This window comes from Dryobates pubescens, chromosome 17, assembly GCF_014839835.1.
Source record: "Dryobates pubescens isolate bDryPub1 chromosome 17, bDryPub1.pri, whole genome shotgun sequence".
NCBI classification, from domain to species: Eukaryota; Metazoa; Chordata; class Aves; order Piciformes; family Picidae; genus Dryobates; species Dryobates pubescens.
The window spans coordinates 20,031,590-20,051,959 of record NC_071628.1 but is presented as its reverse complement, the minus strand read 5'-3'; the positions used below and the strand labels follow the sequence as shown (position 1 = coordinate 20,051,959).

The 20,370-nt window shown below is 38.0% G+C and overlaps 1 protein-coding gene across 2 annotated transcripts in view; it reads left to right on the top strand.

The window, feature by feature from the left end:
• Positions 1-20,370, top strand: part of SCAPER (S-phase cyclin A associated protein in the ER) — a 148,088-nt gene that overhangs the window by 88,974 nt on the left and 38,744 nt on the right. For both annotated transcript variants that reach the window (XM_054169067.1, XM_054169068.1), the window contains exons 24-25: positions 6,588-6,703; positions 14,521-14,644. In XM_054169067.1, the coding sequence (XP_054025042.1) occupies positions 6,588-6,703; positions 14,521-14,644 (240 nt within the window). The remainder of the gene's footprint in view (positions 1-6,587; positions 6,704-14,520; positions 14,645-20,370) is intronic.

The window sequence follows — 20,370 nt, the reverse complement described above, 5'->3', positions numbered from 1 at the left end:
GATTAACAGCTGCTTCTCCTTTGATTAGGTTAGGTAATAACAGTTACTTTAGTTAATAATTGGATGGATTCCCAGGCCATGTAATTCAGGTTTAGGCTGTCATTTTTTGCTGGCATGTAGCTGAGCTGTATTATTGGAACGGAGCCTGTAATCCTATTAGTCAGCTGTCACTCAAGCCATAGGAGAGGAGAGAAGGGGAATTCAAATCCATTAAGGTGTTGTAACAGGTAGGTAAATAAGGCAGCCACAGTAGCCCAGTGTGCAGGGAGCTTTCTGGATTGTCATCATTTTTTAAAAAATGATTACTTATAAGCTTCTTAAAATGTTTAGTTCCTAATTAATCCATAAAATGGTTACATGATTTAGTTTATTGTTACTGCTGTCTATTTTGCCACACATGTTAGGGTGTCACATTCTTCCTGCTGAAGTTACTCAATTCATGCTTTGTTCTGCTGAAATTAGTTGCTTTGTGCTCTAAATGACAAATTTATAGTGGCTCTAAGATTAAGAATACATACCTAATACCATATTAGCTGTGTGGGCTTTCCCCCTGCACAAACAAGACCACTGTATTTCACAGTGATACAGACTTCAGGCAGGTGAAGAAAAGCAGAGGGTTTTGTCCTTGTATTGGTTTTGAGTGCTGTCCGCTGTTCTGAAGACTAGGCCTCTGTTGTTTTTGTAATGGTTAAGACATATCTAGGTGGCATCCCCAAGGTTTTTGTGCCTCCTCCTCTATCAAGAACTGCATAGATGACAGTGAGGATAATTTTTGGCCTATGTGTTTATTTGTCCCTTGTAAAATTCTCAAGGTCAAATTTTCACACTGTTTGAAAACCAGATGAATATGGGTTTTGCTGTGCTCAATAGACAAATTCTGTTGTATCAATCACCTTGGCTGCATAACCTTTCCTATCTAAATAAGCAGCCACTGAAAGAGGTTTCTACAGTGAAATTATTAAACAGATTTCATAAATACCTAGCTTAGTAATTTGGGAGACTAAGTTAGGAGTTTGGAAGATCCTGTCAGGCAGCAAAAATGAGCCATAGTAGTTTACACTCTTTCCAAGTAGGAATGTAATATTTATGCCCTGCAGGATCTGTCATTTTTCATACTCACATGGTACCTGACCTACCGAATGCCTTGGGTGCTACTAGACTGTAGTAGCATCTAAATGGGTCTTAAAGTCTGACAGAGACCCAAATGAGGACCAGTTTAAATAAGAATATTATGTGAATAAGGCTCTTTGAGTAACTTGTGTGCCTCAGTCTACTTCTTCTGAATTTCTGTTGTGTTTAAATATGTATCAGCTACTGTAAAGCTTCAGCTCTACAGAACATTGTGTGAGTTTGGATCATATTTCAAAGGATATAGGTTAGTTATGGAGAGAAAGACAAAGCAGATAAGGTAATGTGGTGGTGAGAGACTGCTCCCATATGTTCATGGTTTAAGAAGGTTTCTTTGGGTGAATATTTAAGTATTTCACAATTTGAAAATTGCCTTGAGTAGGAATTAATGTAGATGTATCTGAAAATGGTTTGGCATTATTTGGCTGTTAGACTTCAGAGGGAGAACAACATTATTCAACAATGGGAGATGTAGTGCTATTAGTTTGTTGCATGTAGCTCGTCTTCCTACCTGAGGCTTCATGTTGTGGATGGCTGAGGAAGTTGCTGGTGCATGATTCCTTTTTACACTGTTTCCTCCAGTACCACAGTCACAGAGTATTCACTTTGAAAATGTCAGTAATGCAATATTCAAGTGGCTCTTCTGCTCCTTTGTGGAGAGGGCATGTTTTCCCTTCAGTTCCCATGACCTCCACTGACCCACAGCCAAATTCAAGGAGCTGGGATTCCTGATAGCTTGTTGTCTGGTGGTGGCCAAGGTCATTCACAAGCCCTGTATACCAGCAGATACTTTGGTCATCAACATTGTCTGTCACTACATGGGTTAAAAGCTATTTGAGTTAGCCATCCTGAAAGATTCCTTGGAGGTAAATATATTAAATATCAAGCCAGAAGTAGTGTATTCCTAGTCCCTAAATGGCAGTTTTATAGGTCTTTGTAAGCACGGTGAACAAATACTGTGCACGCGTATCTTGCCCAGCTTCGCTGTTGCTTTGTTTCTTCCTTTTATTTGAAGTTTTTCTCCCCCCTCTCTCTTCCATGCATGTAGTTAGGGATTTATTTCCCTGATGGCTAAGCATCAAAATGCTGCTCAGATTTTATGAGTAATCTAGAGAGGAGAATAGCAGGATGTAAAACTAAATCATATAAAACTGGGAGAAATTAATAAGCTCCCTTCTGCTTGACAGAAAACTGTAGCAGTAAAAGGAGTTCTTTAAAATACAGATTTGTGTTTTGCAAAATATACTTGTATTTTAGCAAAATACTAGACAAAACTGAAACAGGCACTCTGGTAAAACTCTGTCTGGAAAAGAACTGATGCAGAGAAGAAGTGATGCTCCAGACTGAAGTGGAAGGAGAGCATGTAGGCAAACATCTTCAAAAGATTAATACTGTTTTTAAATACATACATGAAGTTCTCTTAGAATAGGGAGACATTGTAGCTTCCTCTGTGTTGGTCCAGTGACTGATTTGGGGTTAAAAAAAAAACAAAAAAGTTTCTTTTTGGCTGCTTCATTATTGGGTATTTAAGGAGAAAAGAGGAGTTCTGGGGAAAAAAATCACAGATATAGAAGTTTACTTGGAGCGGGGAGGGGTGCGGAAAGGATGGGGTTAACATTAATGATGAGATAGAGCTGAGAAACAAGCCAAGGAGGAAAATGTAACAGTATATGATTTCATGAATGGAGTAATTACTAAAGGGAGAAACAAAGTGAGTACAATAAAAGGGGATATAACTCAGAGTAACGAGATGAAATAGAGAAAGGGCATATTTAGTCGAAATGACAGGAAAGACTTCTTTGCCACAAGAGCTAATAGGCTGTGGCATAATCTCCCATGAGAAATAGGGTAAGTGAGAAGTGGGAAGTGCTTGGCACATTTAAAAGTGGAGGTAGCACTAACAAATACACTGTAGCAAATAAATCAGCTGGCTCACATAAATGTTTTCCTCATTTGTGTGCTGTGATGCCCAGCTGTCGATCATGTACAGAAAACCTCCTGCAGAGTTGTCTGCACTGGTTGTGTGTCTGTGTTGATTCCCAAGGAAAATGCACACTTAAGTAAGAAAATTTCTCTTTAGACTTGTGAAGTTTTAAGCTGAAGTGAAAATTGATATATTAGAATGCCCCCAGGCTTTGTCTATGCCATGCTAATCCACTCTGCAGCTCTGGCAGAGCAGAGGAGGAAGAGAAGAAAGCCTGAGAACTGTGGCAGTAAGCCAGTGTACTCCAAAAAATTCTGTTTTGTGGCAGGACTCTTTGCTGTTGGGCTGTTTTTTCCTTAGGGCTCCATCAGGAGGTTGGTGGGAAGCATGGCAGGGGAGGCAGTGCTTACTGCAGAGTGATCCCAGTCTCACTGTGGGCTGGACGCCCAGTTGCTGTACTGAGTCCTATCAGAGGCTGCCAGCCGAGGGTTGCTTGAGGAAGAAACTTTGTTGTTGCTTGGAGTTTTTCTGAGGTGGATGGGAAGGAAAGTAAGTAAAGGAAGAATACATGAATGAAACTCAGAAATAACACTTAAGACACTTAATGGGCCAGCTGGACTCAAAGTGACTGCTAGAAATTCTGTTTATCAGTTTGCCTGTTGGAAATCAGTGGTTGCTTATCTTAACTGCTTGGTGAGTTGGCACATAGATTTCCGTTACTTGAGGCTAGTTATTCCCCTAAATTCAAACCTTTTGGCTGTCTGCATGCAGTTCATATTAATTGTGGAAAACGTTTTCTTTTTGAATATCTGACTTCTCTGACCAGTTTTTCTGGGGCTTGGAACTTACACAGACTACAGACATTCACTTGAAACTTAATGGACTGAAAGTTGTATGATTTTTTTTAAAAAAGAAGATACACACTTCTGTATTCACATGTCAGTGTCTAGCTCTCACAGGGTAAAATGTTTCCCTATAATTAATTGTTCAAAGGAAGATGTTATTGCCAGAATCACTTGGAGTTTCTGTTACACAGTCTGGTATAGTACAGTACATTCTTTACAGACTAGTGATGATTCTTTTTATAGAGCACTTCCCATTAGAAATCATACTATCAGTCAGGGTTGGAAGGGACACAAGGATCATCTAGTTCCAACCCCCCTGCCATGGGCAGGGACACCCCACACTAGATCAGGCTGGCCAGAGCCTCATCCAGTTTGGTCTTAAACACCTGCAGGGACGGCATCCCAACCACCTCCCTGGACAACCCATTCCAGGGCTTCCCCACTCTCATGGTGAAGAACTTCCTCCTTATGTCCAGCCTGAATCTCCCCACCTCCAGCTTCATTCCATTCCCCCTAGTGCTATCCCTGCCTGAAATCCTGAGAAGTCCCTCCCCAGCTTTCTTGTAGGCCCCCTTCAGATCCTGGAAGGGCACAATGAGGTCACCTTGGAGCCTTCTCTTCTCCAGACTGAACAGCCCCAACTCCTTCAGTCTGTCCTCACAGGAGAGGTGCTCCAGCCCTCTGTTCATTCTCGTGGCCCTTCTCTAGACACGTTCCGGCACGTCCGTATCCCTCTTGTAATAGGGGCTCCAGAACTGGAGGCAGTACTCCCAGTGGGGTCTCACCAGAGCTGAGTAGAAGGGGAGAATCACCTCCCCCAACCTGCTGGCTTTGCTTCTCTTGATGCAGCCCAGGATGTGACTGGCTTTCTGGGCTGCAAGTGCGCACTGAGAGCTCATGTTGAACTTCTCCTCCACCAGCACCCCCAAGTCTCTCTCCTCAGGGCTGCTTTCCAGCCAGTCACTGCCCAGCCTGTATTTGTGCCTGGGATTGCCTCGACCCAGATGCAGGACCCTGCCCTTGATCTTGTTGAACCTCATGAGGTTGGCTTGTGCCCACCTCTCCAGCCTGTCCAGGTCCCTCTGGATGGCATCCCTTCCCTCCAGCATATCTGCTGTACCACACAGTTTGGTGTCATCAGCAAACTTGCTGAGGGTGCACTCAATGCCACTGTCCATGGCACCAACAAAGATGTTGAGCAAGACGGGTCCCAGGACTGATCCCTGAGGGACATTTTTTCCTGATATGCCAAGTGCTTGCAGCACTGAGTTAAAAATAATTATTTCTTATTAACTAGCATATCCTCATCATTACAAAATCAAGGTAATTAAATATAGACTGCAAATAAATTTATACAGAATGAGCAACTTAAGAATACAGAATAAAAAGATCTTATTTGGGTTATTTTAAATAATAGGAGATAAAAACCATTTTGCAAGAAAGGAAAAGGGCATGAATACTGAAATGCTGGACCAGCTCCAGCAAAAACTCAGTCATTTGCAAACTGTATCAGTAATGGTAGGATAGTATTTAAGTGTAAAATTCTGCTAAGTGGAATTTCTAAGAGGGCAGCTAGAATAAGGAAAAGCTAATCTAGAAAGCTAGGCACACATACAAGACTAGTTAAAATAGAATCTTTAGGTTTATAACCAGCAGGATAGCATTCACATTGAAAACAAGCTGAAGGGGAACGTCATACCTCAGTGCTCAAAACATTCATTCATTCTGCTGCATTTTGAATAAGCTTCAAGCCGTGGATTAGACAAAGAATCTTGGTGGCTAATAGTTTGGAGTTACCAAAGAGTGAAACTACCCCAATCATCTATGTGGCATTTTCAAACTTTACCTTTGTAGTTTCCCATCACTGAAGAAGTACCAGAAATAATAGCCAGATTTTTAACATGAAGCTCCAAGCAGTTAATTTGAGAATACAGAACCAACTTGCATCCTCAACAGCATCTGTCAAGCAACATTTCTTGTTTTCCCAAGATTAAGGATGCTGTTGATACTTTCAGGCTTTCTTTCAGATCGCCAAATTAACTTGCATTGTCCATGGTCTGTGAAATACGTAACCAGGAATCATCAACATAATGGTGTTTTAAAGTGATCTGCCTATGCTGTTTTCTGCATACATGGAACCAATTGGAGATCAAGCCTGGGAGCACAGTCACACAGAATGTTAGGGGCTGGAAGGGACCTTGAAAGATCATCTAGTCCAACCATCGTGCCAGAGCAGGAGGTTGTCTCCTTTTAGAAAAGTTTGTGGGAAAAAAAAAAGGGAAGTACCCATCTAGAGATTGTCTGTATTCTGGAATTCTTACACAAAGCAGTAAAGTATAGCTACCAAGCTAACAGCAGCAGGTAAAGAGAAACTTTATTGCAATCCCTGTAACAGTAGTTCATTACAGCAATATGGTATTCAGCTGTAGTACCTCTATAATATTTGATGTTTACATATGTTCTTTTGGGGAAAAAAAAATAGCACCCATGAATCTCAACTCCTGCTCCAACAAATACTCTTCCTATGCAATAGCAGTGAAATACACTTTTTCAGGGGTGTTCAACATGATGAATCCATGTATTAAGGATTTTTCTACACTGATGAAACACAGGACAGTTGTCTGTCCTTCCTTTTGTGAAGGAATTCCTTCAATTGTTGTTGATTCTCTTCTGTGTTTGTGTTTCTCTAGAACACAGCAGATCAGATAGCGTTTCGGGCTGCAGGAGGATTGACTGCCCTTGAAAGTGTTCTCCAAGCCATGACTTCTCCCACCAACCTGAATGCAATTTCACGGATTCCTTATAAGTAAGTAAGACCAGTAAGATCCATCCTTTGCCACTGAGAATCACTGGAATATTTATTTCACATCTGCTCCTTCACTGCACCTTTCCTCACAGTCTTGAGCTTCAAAGAAAAAGAATCGTGCTGTACTCTGCACTTCCATGGAAAAACATTTCCACTCAGCCTCTGGTTTTGTAGCTTGGTGATTTTATTTCTAGCTATAGCACATTTGAACAGTGTTGTCCCTAATTGTACAAAATGAGAGATGAGAAAACTGTATTAAACAGAAGAGGAGGTACGTATCTTTGGAAGTTATTCTGTAAAGCTCTCTAGTGGGAAGTGGGGGGAATTTTTAAAGGGTTATAATTCAGAGGAATCTGACTGCTTTTAAAATGAAACAGTTGTAAGGTGCTGCTAGCTGAAGGAGCTTCCACAAACAGGTAAATCAAAATTCTTGTGGATTAGAGGAATTCCTCTTTATATAACACTTAAGAATAGAAGGATTTAAATGTCTAATCCCTAAAAAAAACCCCAGTGACTAAACAGAATGCCTGCAAAAACTGGTAACTCAAAAGCATGCTTTTTCCCCTAATCTCTGACTGTAGTTTTTATCCATTCAGAAGCAGATACGTGCTTTCAGAGCAGAGCTAGGCATAGTTTTGGTACCAGAAAAAACAAGCCCAGGATATTCTCTCATGTACCATTGTCATCATTTGTTTGTGGATATATTTTAATATTCTAATAGTTAGAACTTAAGCACTACATTGTGAGAGCTTGGATTAAAGCTTCCATTAATAAGTTACAAGACAGGCATGAAGTGCTAGGAAAGAACAGCAATGGGAAGTTATACCTTTAATATCTTAACTTTGATCTTCAGAAAGAACAGCATTCCTACCTTCCCACTAAGTCATGCAGGAAGCATTATGCTGCAAGTCCAGCCAGCTCCACTGATGAGCCGAATTGGTCTTACGGTGAGCAGCACAGCTCAGCCTTTGGATTTGTTAATTTGCAGAGGCTCTACTTTTGACTTACCCTTGTCAGTATGGAATAAACCTTGCAAGATAAAGAGATGACTGTGTGATCGCATAGAGCTTAACTTAAATATAGCTTTAAATTCTAGAATGTGCCATACATCTTCAATTGTTGTTCTTTCATTTTAGGAACAGTCTCACTTTGGCAGCTTTTGTTGGTAAGGTTTGGGAATATTGTATTTCTGCAATTTTTGAAGTTTATTAGGCAGTAGGAGGATGTATTAGTTCTCAAAGGAACTTGTGTGCTGGTAAATAAAGCCCCACTCAGCTCAATGTGTATAAATGAAAACACATCCAGGTTGATTTGTCAGAGGTTCTCCCCTCCATGACAGTTTCTCTGGTACCTATTTCAGACCAGCGTAACTGGTTTTTAAGATCCTTAGGCTCTTCATGACTCAATTATGAAAAGAATATTTAAACCTTTGAAAAATTCTTCAAATATTGTTTTATTAACACAAGTTTTCAACCATCTGTATTTCCAAAAGAAATACCAAGGCAGAAAAGAGATTAATATAAACTATTTTGGCAGCTTTAGATGTTCAAAAAAATCTATTAAAGAACTTTGCTCCTGCACTGAAACACTGATTTTTCGCTCAGCTTCACAGCAAATGGCAGGTTAGAGGCATCTGTGTTGTAGTTACACATCAAGTTGCACATCAGTTGACAGAGTATCTTGCTTTCTAGAGCGATCTGCTCTTGCTTTTTTATTTTAATTTGGTTTTTTTTCTGTAAGGGCCAAACTGCTTGACTCTAACTCATGAAATCCAGAGTGTGCTGGAAGTGTCACAGTGAACCTGGTGTTGCTGCACCAGTGAACCTGGTGTTGGTGCGGAGCCTCCTGTATTGTTATTTCTGTGGTCTTCTTGCTGATAGGGAGCATATTGTGTGCAGAATCTGCAACTCAGCTGCTGAGAGCAAGCAATAGCTTCAGAGGGTTGAACTTTGTAGGAGCAGTGTGAATCAATCACAAGGGTGGCTGGTTTAGAGGAACCAGGTTAATGCCTTTTAGTATGGTCTCATTGAAATGAGGTGTGTTCCTTTAAATACAGAATGTTTGAGAGAGTTTCAAAGCCGAAGGGCAATCATAGAATGTATTTAGTTCTTCAAATGAGGAAGAAAATTTATATCACGTTTCTCATTTAATTTTTGAACTGAGCTGGAAATTATTTTTCTTTCTTTCATCCAGCTATAATTTACATCCTGACATCTTAAACTTTGAATCTAGTGAAGCAGTTTTCTCTGTCTAAAGGCAAAGTCCTGTGGAAAGAAGTTGAATTAAGACCTTTCATTAATTGCCCTCTAGTCTTCCACTAGCCAAACGTGCTTTGCTAAAGGACAGTACTGTACTTAAGATTGTTTGTGTGCTCTTGCAATGTTTAACCATTTGTACTCTTCTTAAACTGGAAATTTGTCTGTTGTTTTGTGATGAGGATAAGCTATTTACAAGTAGGTGAGGAGATTACGTGGGCTATTATCTACATCTCTCTTTCTCCAAAATCCTGGCAGTATGGTGCAGCTCAGAACTTTAATCCCATGTCTACAAGATAAAGCTTTATTATCAGAAGATTTAACAATATGCCTGTTGTTTTGTACTACAGTCCAGATTGGTAGTTAGACCCAGCAGGATGGCAAATGCTGTGAGAAAGATGTGACATTTATGAGACAGATGATACAGCTGGTGTTGGGGCAGTTTTTCTCCCCTTCAAATAAATCACTGAAAAAACGACAAGAGAAAGCAGTGGATTATAGGCAGTTTTATTATTGGTGTTAGCATACAAATTAGCGGCCAGCAGCATTGTTTCTTAGAGTAGCATTTTGTAATTCACCTGAATTAGTTCAGTTCTCTACAAAGTAACACATTCAGGAGGTTTCACAGTCTTGTGGTAGTTTTTTTACACTTCTCCTGAAAAGCAAATTGGAGGTTGCATAGCAGAACAATGCTATGTTTTAAAGATTGAGACCAGAAGGTGAGGCTCATCTCCGACATTGCCTTGCATGTTTGCTGTGGGCAGCTCCTGTAGCCATGGCATGTTACTGGCCTTGAAAATAGTGACAGATCTGCTAACAAATGAACTTTGTAGGGTTTATTTCATTAACATTTGTGAAATGTTGAGTTCCTTGGGTGACCAGCATTTTTTAATAGAACTTAGCAGTAGTTGTGTAAGGAAAAAAGGAGGACTTCTATTACAAGGTTTATTATACTGTTATCTTCTCTATTCATACAATTACTTGCTGCATGATTTATTTAAAGCAAATATTATCAGGATGAAACAACTCAAACCATAATTACATACATAAACAGCCCTTATAATATTATGGATGGCATTGATACAAATTACTTTTTTTCCTGTAAAAAACCTCTTTTGAGCTGAGAACTGTTTTTGTAGCTTGTTCTTTGTAATTTTTAATGTAAAGTGCGAAAGCTTTCTTATAAGGGTATTCCCTCTAGAGAAATATTAATTGGAAAATAGCATTTGGTACAAGGACATAAAGGTACTCTAAGCAGAATGACCACTGTGTGAGTTCAGCATCTGGAACCTGCAGAATCTTTCTCTTCCCATGAGGTATTCTTGCTGTCTGTCTCAGAGCTGGGTGTTAAGCCCTCAGAGCTCGAGACTAAAGCAATGTTGCTCTCCTGTGCGATACAGAAGTAAGTCTTAATGTTGAGAGCAGCTCTATGAAATGTTGCAAAACTTCTGGATTGAGAGACAGATTTCCCAATGAATTGAGAAGCCAGGGGGTGGTGAATTTCTGTAGAAGACTTTCAAATTGTGTCACAGCTAGAAATGTGTGATAGTTTTTAATAGTTTTATTGTCACTTGTCATGGAATAGTTTATTCATAAAGACAGTAACATTTCAAAATGAAACTCCAGTCTGGTTTTGGAAGTATCTTGAGGGAGGACTGATGCTGACTTTTTTCCTTCTCCCTATTAATTGAGACTATAGACTTCAGCTGGGGTCTGGTTTTTGAATTGGATATCCTTCAATAATGTAAACCAGACGCAAACCAGTAATTGATTATGAATCTTCAAATCGATGATAGGCTTTATGAGTGAAACAGAAGGACATGTATAGCCCCTAAAAATTAACATTTGCATTTTTACCTTAAAACCAATTTGTTATTTCATTCCATATTCTTACTTTGGTGGTTCTTCAGCTGTTTCACTCCACAGCCATTCTGTGCACTGTCTTTGAGTAAAAGCTGATCTCCTGTTGCTTTTCAACTCAGCTTTGAAGTACCAATGCCAATCACTTTCTCCATCAGCATGTTGCATAATATTCAGACTGGTTAAAAATAAGCATCTCACTACCAAATTAGCACATCCTAAATTTGATAATTATTAGTTTTGTATTATTTTACTGTCAAATTGAGCTTTGGGGTAAATTTCTTCATTTATATTCATGGAACATGAATTTATAATCTTCAGAAGCTGAAAGTAACATGAAAGTGCTTTACACTTGAAACAGATTAATTATTAAATGTTGATGATGCCCTGCTTTTTTGTAAGGCAAAAGTTGTGAGTTCTCACCTGCATATCCTGGTATGCTGTGCTGGGTTAGTTTTGCATGGTTGAATGCTGTATCTTGAATAAAATTAGTTTGTCAACTTGTTTATATTGAGTAGATTGAGGAAAGTGAAGATGTGCTAACGTAAAAGATAATTGTGTACACACGTATAAACTGTTGAAATCTAGCTTGAAAATGTTGATTAAAATGAATTATCTTCCCATTTCTTTGTCCTCAGGTGAAATAAGTACAGTCTACAGAGGCATATTTTTGTCTAGTTTAAAGACAGATTTTTGGATCAAAGTTTGTGTACCATAATGAGTGTTTTTATAATTGGATTTACTCTAGAAGAAAGCCTTACATCAGAGGGCAGACTTATTGTGTGGTTTGAGTATACATGCTGTGTAGCACTGCTTTAAAGCTGATTTGCGGGTGTGATACAAAGTTTAGAGCCACATCAGTAATCAATAAACAGCCGCTTTACTTGCGACTCACACCTTACAGCTTCAATGGAGTTTGGTATCTCTTGAGATCAAAGTTTTGGAATTAAGAGCAGTTAGAGCTTCCAACAGGGAAAAAAAAGGGGTAAAAAATGTGTCAAATTTTTCATCCCAGGGAGTTTACCTGGTGGTTAAATAAGGTTCTGGCTTGACATTCACAGCATTGTGCCTGTCTCAGAGGCCTTGTGCTGAAATGGTGACAGTTGACAGCTGTTGTTCCCTTAATAAGATTAAAGTAAAGAAATTAGTTGTGCTGTCTTTAATCTGCCATTTAACACTGCGAACCACCTGGGGACGGCTTCTGTGCTGACACTTCCAATTTTGAATTAAAAAAAAATTGTGGCACTGAATCATAGTTCAGGGCATGCTGTGATTAGGATGTATTTAGATGAACCGTAGTTAGCAAGCTTATGTTCCCAATTAAAAGAACCCTCTTTATCGTTGTGAAAAATTAATTTGACATCCATTTGCTTGCAGCACCTTTTCAAATGCATTATTTGAGTCTCTGAAAATGCAAGTACTTTTTCTGATAGGAGATTCAGCTGGGAAATAGAAAAGCGTGATGCATTGTTGCTGTGGAATTTGTTCTGTATATAAAGCGAGAAGTTTTTGTTTTCAAATGTAAAATAAATGATCCTCTTAGGAATCTCACGTATCAAAAAACATTATTGTAGTGAGTTAACTAAACCACCTTGGAAACTCTGAAATTATGTAAAAATTGCAAGTTAACCTACCAAGTTTGTATTTGACACTTTGGGTAACCTAAAATGTTTGTATTTAAATAGAATTAATCTTGACTTCAGAATGGCTGATAAAATGGCAAATGCTAATTTGAAGCATCTTCTCAAGTGGAAATAGGAACTAACAATATAGTTCCATATCTCTGTCTCCCTGAAAACTCTCCTACACAGGGGAAGAATCTTCCATGAAAAGTAAAAGTAGATGCCTGATGAAAGTTTTTTTCCACCATTGCTGAGGAAAGTGCAATAAATACCTTTCTGTATTTGGGATGGGAAAAGAGAGTCCTGCTGCAAGGCAGGTTTTAAAAAATGCCCATGGAGCATGCTACTTGAATTTTGTGTAGGTGTTATCCTTGGAGGGTAAAAAATAAGGTGAAATAGGTGAAAATTAACCTGCTTTTGATTAAAAAATAATGATATAATACTGTTTTCATTTCAAGTGAGCTGCGGATTAAAACCAATATAATTAGGCAGTAAAGTAAAACCAATTGCCAGTACAGTAAAATTAATATAAGTGGTAATATGGTGATACTCAGAATACTAACAAGGGAAAGGTGTAAATGTTCTTAATGTTTTACAGGTCAAACCAAGCTAAGGCTCTTTTTTAAGTTCAGAGTTGTTTTTCCAGATGAGAAAAGGAAAAAGAAATTACTCTACACTTTCTGGCCTTTGAGGTTTTCTCAGCTTGAGAAATACAATGTATGTATGTAAGATGCTTCCATTTCAACCTTGGAGAGCCATGCTAAGTAATCAGATGCTGCAGCAATGAACACAGCAATCTGTAATGCAGCCTTCCTCGTTATGTAAATAACTTATTTGGTTCAAAAAATATTTTAGGTGAAAAAAAGTATAAAATTCAACTCTCTTTTTATAAGCATGTTGAGTTAGTCTGCAATTTATGCTAACTACCAGCTTTGATATTTTCTATATGATAACTTGTTTGTTGCAGTACTGCTTTGGGTATGACCTTTTGTTAGTGCTTACAATTTATATTCTTCTTTATATTCTTCTTTGAACTGGTCACTTTTTTTCACATGTTAAAACAACCCAACAAAGTGAAAGTTCTTTTCCTTTTAGTTTACTTTAGACAAGCAACTTGAATTTCTAACCCTCATTATTTATCGTTATATATATATGATGCATTTGTATTATGTGCCTGTGTGCATATTTGTGTTACAGCAGTGATAGCTTTTGGAGTAAGCAAAGTCCAAGAAATGTATTTTGTGTTTATTCTGCAATAGTATTGTCCATGGTCAGATTTATCTTCTCTGTGGGTGTACTTTATGGGTCTGGTCCCAGCTTCTCTGCAAGGCCTTTTTTGAGAAGAATGCACACTTTAGCTGGAGCAGATGGAAATTACTACGCATGATACAAAAAGTGATTGGTCATGTTTTGTACATCTGGAGCTTTCTGTGACTCATGTTGATGATTTTCTGTTCCTACTGTTGCAAACCCCTTACCTCTGCTGCCATAGGGGCAGGTCAGTTGATGCTATCACAGTTACGCACTAACACTTAAAGGTTCTGTGTAGCAGTGATTCACAATCTGTCAGTAGAAATTTTTGGACAGGAATTTTACCTGTTCTGTTTTGCTTGCCCATTACAAATTGTTAAATCCTTTTCATTCCTTGCAGTAGTTCACAGGCATTACACCGCAGTCTCTCTAAAGCTGATGCTGATCCACTGTGAATTACTCTGAATTACTTCATACAGGTCTTTTTTCTCTGGAAGGCTGTGCTAGGAAAGGGACCTTGTACCTAAATTCCTTGTGCGATACAACTATAAGCCACAAGAAAAGAATATTACATATCCAAACTATGAAATTAGCTGATATTCTGTGTTAGGTTTATGAGGGAAGAGTCCAGCAGCCTTAAAGTGCATTACTTCTGATAAGTATGGCTTTACTATTTTGAAGTTACTAATTATTTCGTGTAAATTTTCTGCTTGGAATCCCATGTTTAAGAGAAGGAATGTGAATTGGTGAAAGGTTGTTTTGTGATGTCCCTTTTCATTTCTGGAAGAAAAAAATAATTTTTTTTTCTTTTTTCCTTGTGAATTTTCAGGTCACTCTGCAGTACTGTAAATGCTTACAGCCTCACCTGCAGTAACTGTGCAGAAAACTGCACCTATGTTCTTTTTAGTAATAAGATCACTTTTCTGATGGACCTGTTGATACACCAGTTTACGGTATGTACAATAGCTATTTTAAGTTATAAATTGTTGTACTCTTAGCAAACCTATTAAGAGTAATTGGAGTATAAGAACACCAGGAGATATATGAGAATAGAAGCTCAAAATAATAATATTTTCTTGTATGTATCTGGTAACTGTATCTACTATAATTCTATCAAAAGAGATGTAATTGGTTTTAGCGAGAGTGTAGTACCAGGAACCCTAGTGACAGCACAGTGTTCTATCTTTAGCATTTTCTGAGGTTTTCTTCTTTAATCCACTTTATAGCAAGACTTGAAGTATAGAATATTACGAGTTGTTCACATTCATTTGGAATCTTGTGTGTGGCAGGATTGGGAATACAAGTCAGGTCAATCTGTTGCTGTCGTTTGATTTGCTGAAGTGCTTAAATAGCAGGACTCTCTAACTGTGAAAGTTTTAATTTTCCAATGTTTCATTTAATTTGAAATGTCATTAAATATTTTATTTGCAAACTCATTTTTAATTCATAGTGACCTGCTCATCATAAGATATTTAGTCTTGGTTTTCTACTTATAAATTGTGTGTATGTATTTTCATGAGCCAAGCAGTTTGTTAATTGAAAAGTTATGTACATACTTTAAATAATTTAACCGACGCTGTTAGAATCAACAAGCCACAGGACTGGTGATGAACACTTTGAAAAGATAGTCCGAAGGTCCTAGACACAAAGAAAAGCCAAATGCAGCTTGTGCGTGCTCCTCTAAGTAGCTGCCAGCTCGTTGTTCTTCACCAAATCTTTCCAAGAGGATTCCAGGTATTAGATTTCCAATACACTTAGTGAAAGGTGCACGTATTGTGCCAGGCCGGTCACAACACTGCTGGCTCTCAGCAGAGCAAGCCAGAGCACAGGCTCTATGGGTAATTACACAAGAGATGAAATCCTTCAGCACTTCACAAGTGGCAAGATTCATTCTGATGCCAAACACCTTCCCTTTTCTCAGTGTAGCACTGTGCTAGTGACCTGTGCTGTTCCTGAAGAAATACAGAGGGTGTTTCTTAGGAAATGTTGGCCACCAAGAGATCTGAGATACTACATCAGGAAAATTTACTGCACTTAGTGCTGTTTTCAGTCTGTTGCCAAATACTACCCTTGAATGCAGCAAAACTGTAATTAAAGCTTAATGTTTCCTGTGATCCACAGTGGACTTTTCTTTTCTATGCATAAAGTCTCTTATGTTCTCTTCAGGCAAAATTGGCCCTTAAAGTAGGATATCTTCATAGTTCCATGAAGTACATATTTAAGTACAAAAAAAAAAAAATGAATACAGTGCTGCTTTTCTAATCCTGAATTTTCACTCTTGAAAATATAATAAATCAGTTTGATTTTAATTTTATTTTTAATGAAGAAGAAATGGACAAATGTTGAGCATTTTTGAAAGCTGGACCAAGCTCTGAAAACCGAAATACTAAAAACCACCCCTGCAAAGACTTTTAACTACCTCCAGTATTCCTAGTTTGGTGAGCTGTGTGATGCTGCCTTTGCCTGTGCTGTGTGTATTTCCACTTACTGTTGGAAAATAAAGTCCAAGTATGACCAAGAGCAATAAATAAGAACATATATTTGGAGGGTTTTAACAAATAGCTAAACAAGTGTGCCAGTAGTAGTTGAATACAGAAACAGAAAGCATCCAGTTTTGAGAAACCCTTAAATATATTCTTGAGTACAGCCAGTATGAACCTCATTGCCAACCAGGTTAAGGTAGTTTTAGTTTTGTTTTCATGCATCAACTCAATGCAGTGTCAGCTGTTATTTTGCTAAAACTCAGAGCTATATGTTTTAAAGAACAAAAATTTAAAACAATCATTTTGCATTGGTGACAAAATGCCCATTTTTCTTTACATGGGTGTAACATTTTTCTTCTCAAAATATTACTAGAATTATTTAAAAAAAAAACCAAACTTTTTCTCCAATGAAAGCTTGGGCACTAGTGGGAAGTGGTCAAATAATAAAAGGACTATAGTATTTTTATTTTAATTACTTTCTTGTGACAGCCAGCCTGCCCAAGTTATTACAGGTGATCTGTTCAGACCTTCATTTTTCTCATCCCTAAACAGATTGGTAGGAAACCTGCAAATTTTACTTACCATTTTACCTTTCTGAGCCTCTTTAGCTCGGATAATGCCTAAGCTGGTGTCTCTTGAGATCAGTAGTGCTGTGTTTCCTGATTTCAGTGGTTAATGGATCAAACCTTCCCACCTACATTCATGGAAGTCTTGTGCTTGAGTTGTAACTTCATTTTTCTACAGACCACAATGCTAGTTTCTTAAGTGTTTGTGGTGAGTTTTTTCATCTTCTGTACTTCATGAAGCTACCTTACCTGTTTGTTTTCACTGATTTAAAAAGCACATCTTTTTAATGATGTAACTTCTAAAGACCCAAAATGTGTATTCTGTTTGCTTCAGGAGGAGGCCAGTGTGTTAATCCTGTAGTAAATCTTTAAAATAGGGCTGGATGTCACAGGTTACATTGAAAATTTGCTGTTATTTTTCAAAACCATCTTACCAGCTTCAAAATGAAAGTGCTGGCTGGAGCAAAGTGTTATGGGGCTTGAAGTTCAAATGGCAACATGAAAGGCTTCCTGTTCCAGTTTTGGGTTCTGTGTGTCTGGGTGTTGGCTCTTTTCTGCAGGGATGGTGGAGAGACAGGTGGGAGTTGGGTAGCTCTCTTTTCTGTTTTCTGCTGGTTTTTTCCTGCGTTTCATGATGCTTTTTCTGCAAATAGGTTAAGCTAATTGTGCATTGCATTATTGGCTAAGGTGATTGTGGATTATGTTATTTTATATTAAACTCTTTTTATTTCAACTCTTTATCTCATCCCAGAGGTTTGTTTTTGTGTGTTACTTTCCATCACTTCTGTGTTGGGGGGAAACAGGCAGGTTAATCCATTACAGTGCATTAATGTGTTACACTGGGGTAGGAAAAATTATTTAGGAAGTGAAACCTTCCTCTGCACCCTCTTGAGCCCATAACCTTCCTGGGTCATTTCAATTTCTTTATTCACTAATTACTACATAGAAAGTCAGACATCCTGGATACTGGTTTTAAGATACACCATATACAGAGTGCTTTTGAGGGAAGCCCAATGACTTAAAAGTGCACATGCAAAAAAGCACAAAATATTACTGTTAATGGGAGAAGAATACAACTTAAGTGACCAAATGAGCAGCAGCTGGGTGCTTCAGAATATTTGAAGACTTTCCATCTAGATTCAGCAGCTCTGTATTTGCAATGCTGTGAAGGATTACACTTTTTACAAGACAGAAATATAATTGAGTTTTCAGTATCAGATCTCTGTGTTATTTATTAATTGGAAACTGGGGCTTTTGTTTTGTTGTGAGTTTGGGGGTTTAGTTTCTGGTTGTTTTTTTTAGCATGGGAAAAAGTAATGCTCTGATATGTGGATATAGGTACCTTTGGTGTCTTGAGTCAGAATGGAGTAGCATTTTCAGCTATATTAAATGTGTGCCTAAGTGCTTTACTGGATTTGGGCCATATTGTTCAGCATCTTGCAAGATTAAGTCCTGGATGGTGGGCAGAGCTGAAGAGCTTATGGCAGCTCTGCATGAGGAAGGGAATCCCAACACAAGGAGATTTCTGTGCTGAATGGCTTAATAATTGTATGGAAACTACCAGAACTGAGAATCTGATATGATTCAAGAACAGATTTAAAGAAAGTAGGAGTCTTGATTAGGCTCAGCATAGACAGTCATCTTCAGTGCCAAAAGAGCATTGAGATGTTGGATGTGTCAAATAATTGGAACAACAGTTATATTTTTCCTGGTTTTCCTCTGTGATTTAAAAATGTCTTATATCAATTACTTGACAAGGCAGTTTAATTGTACCTGTACATTTGTGTCAGTCAAACTGTTAAACCTATTAACCCTCAGAAATAAAAATGTGGAATGTTTTAACATTCACTCATCCAAAGACCACGTAACAAAGTCAGTTTCTGTGAATATCATTAACTCCTTGGGGTAATCAACACAAAGAAACCAGAGCTTGAGAGCTTTCATAATTATGCTACTAAATCTTATGATTTTCTACCCCCTTGCTTGATGTAATAATCAACAAGCGAAGTAATGCATCACTTCTGCAAGCACCCCAATTAATTTCCAACATAAATCTCCACACATTTTCACACCATCCCATTAATTACTTCTTCAGGAAAAAAAGCTCATTTTTGTCACTTACATTGGTTTGTATAAATGGAAAATACTGAGGGTAGGAATTAGGTTCAAATTTAGCCGTTTTCTGTAAAACATTATTTCCTGCTGTTTACACGGTATGAAAATCACATTTGTTCTCACTTTGTATGAATAGGTACATGTGCTTTCCCCAAAAATCAAATGCACAAATCAGCTCTGCAGTAAATGACTGTATTAAGAATGCCAGATCTGTTTATTTTACTGATTGGAAGAACACTTCTCCATTAAAGCATGAACTTGTGTAGCTAAGGGCTATATACTTAGAAAAATGAAGTTTATATGTATGTTCCAGACCAAAATAGACATTATCTGTTTATATTATTGTTCATTACAACGAATGGAATGCTCTACTGCAAGAGACTATTAAATCTTTTAAGAAATAAGTGTATGTTTTTATCTTAGGTGATAAAACAGTGGGTAGCATTTGTTAGCAATTTTTAAAACTTGGTGTGCCTAGTACAGAGTCACCATGTTTAAATTGATTTGTACATTGCAAAGCTTAATCCATCTGTTTCAGCGGGTAATTAGAATCATTAGGCAAGAATTATTTTAGTCAACAGAAGTTACTGGAGCAACATAATATTATTTTTCCTGTTGAACTTGAATAAGCAGCTAAAGACTTCTCACTTGCTCACTTGGCTCATCACCAGCAGCAGACTATTATAATGGGTTTTAAGTACCAAGTCAAGGCTCAGAGCTAATGAATAATAAAGAAATGTGCATGTTGTTCTTTGTCACCAAGTGTCACCAAATCCCTCATGATACCTATACAGGGAGGAACAATTCTCTGTGACCACACTTGTGTATACCAAGTGTAAATTATTTTAACCTGGAATGAAAATAAAATTTCAGCCTATACTGATCAGTAATTAGGGTGTTGAAAGCCTCAGGCTGTCTCATAAAAGTGCCTCTGCAGCAGTCTATTGCTATGTAGAGTACGGCAGCATTAAGCACAGCCAGTCTACATTGGAGTCCCATGGCTTGATTGATGTCTCTGTCCTGCCAGTATTCTGCCTGTAAAACTGCAGGATTTCCACACACACTTCACTTACTGTTTGATTGTAATAGGGCAGAGTTTCAATTGGTTTAAGTTATCTTGGACTGTAGAAATGAAGAAATAAGTAAAAACCCCAGATCTCTGGAGTATAAGGAGACTTCCTTCCAGATCTGTATCCTGCATATAGATTTATCTTCAGTTACATGTTGTGCATCTCAAATTCATTGACTTTTTTTATGAGTGAACTCTGGTTTAATAATTTAGAAAAATCAGATACTGTTCCTCTGAGGTCTGTTCAGAGAGAACTCCATGCTCTGCGTCAGTCCTTATATGCTAAATGCTGTTGTGTCTTGATTTGTTCTGTTTCAGCTTGTTTTACCTGCATACGGGGTACAGACCTTTTCTAGTACCTGAAATGCTTTAATGTTCATCAGCACTAGCGTATATTGCTTTATTATTAATTTTTCATGTACTCATACACAACTTCCTATGTGTTT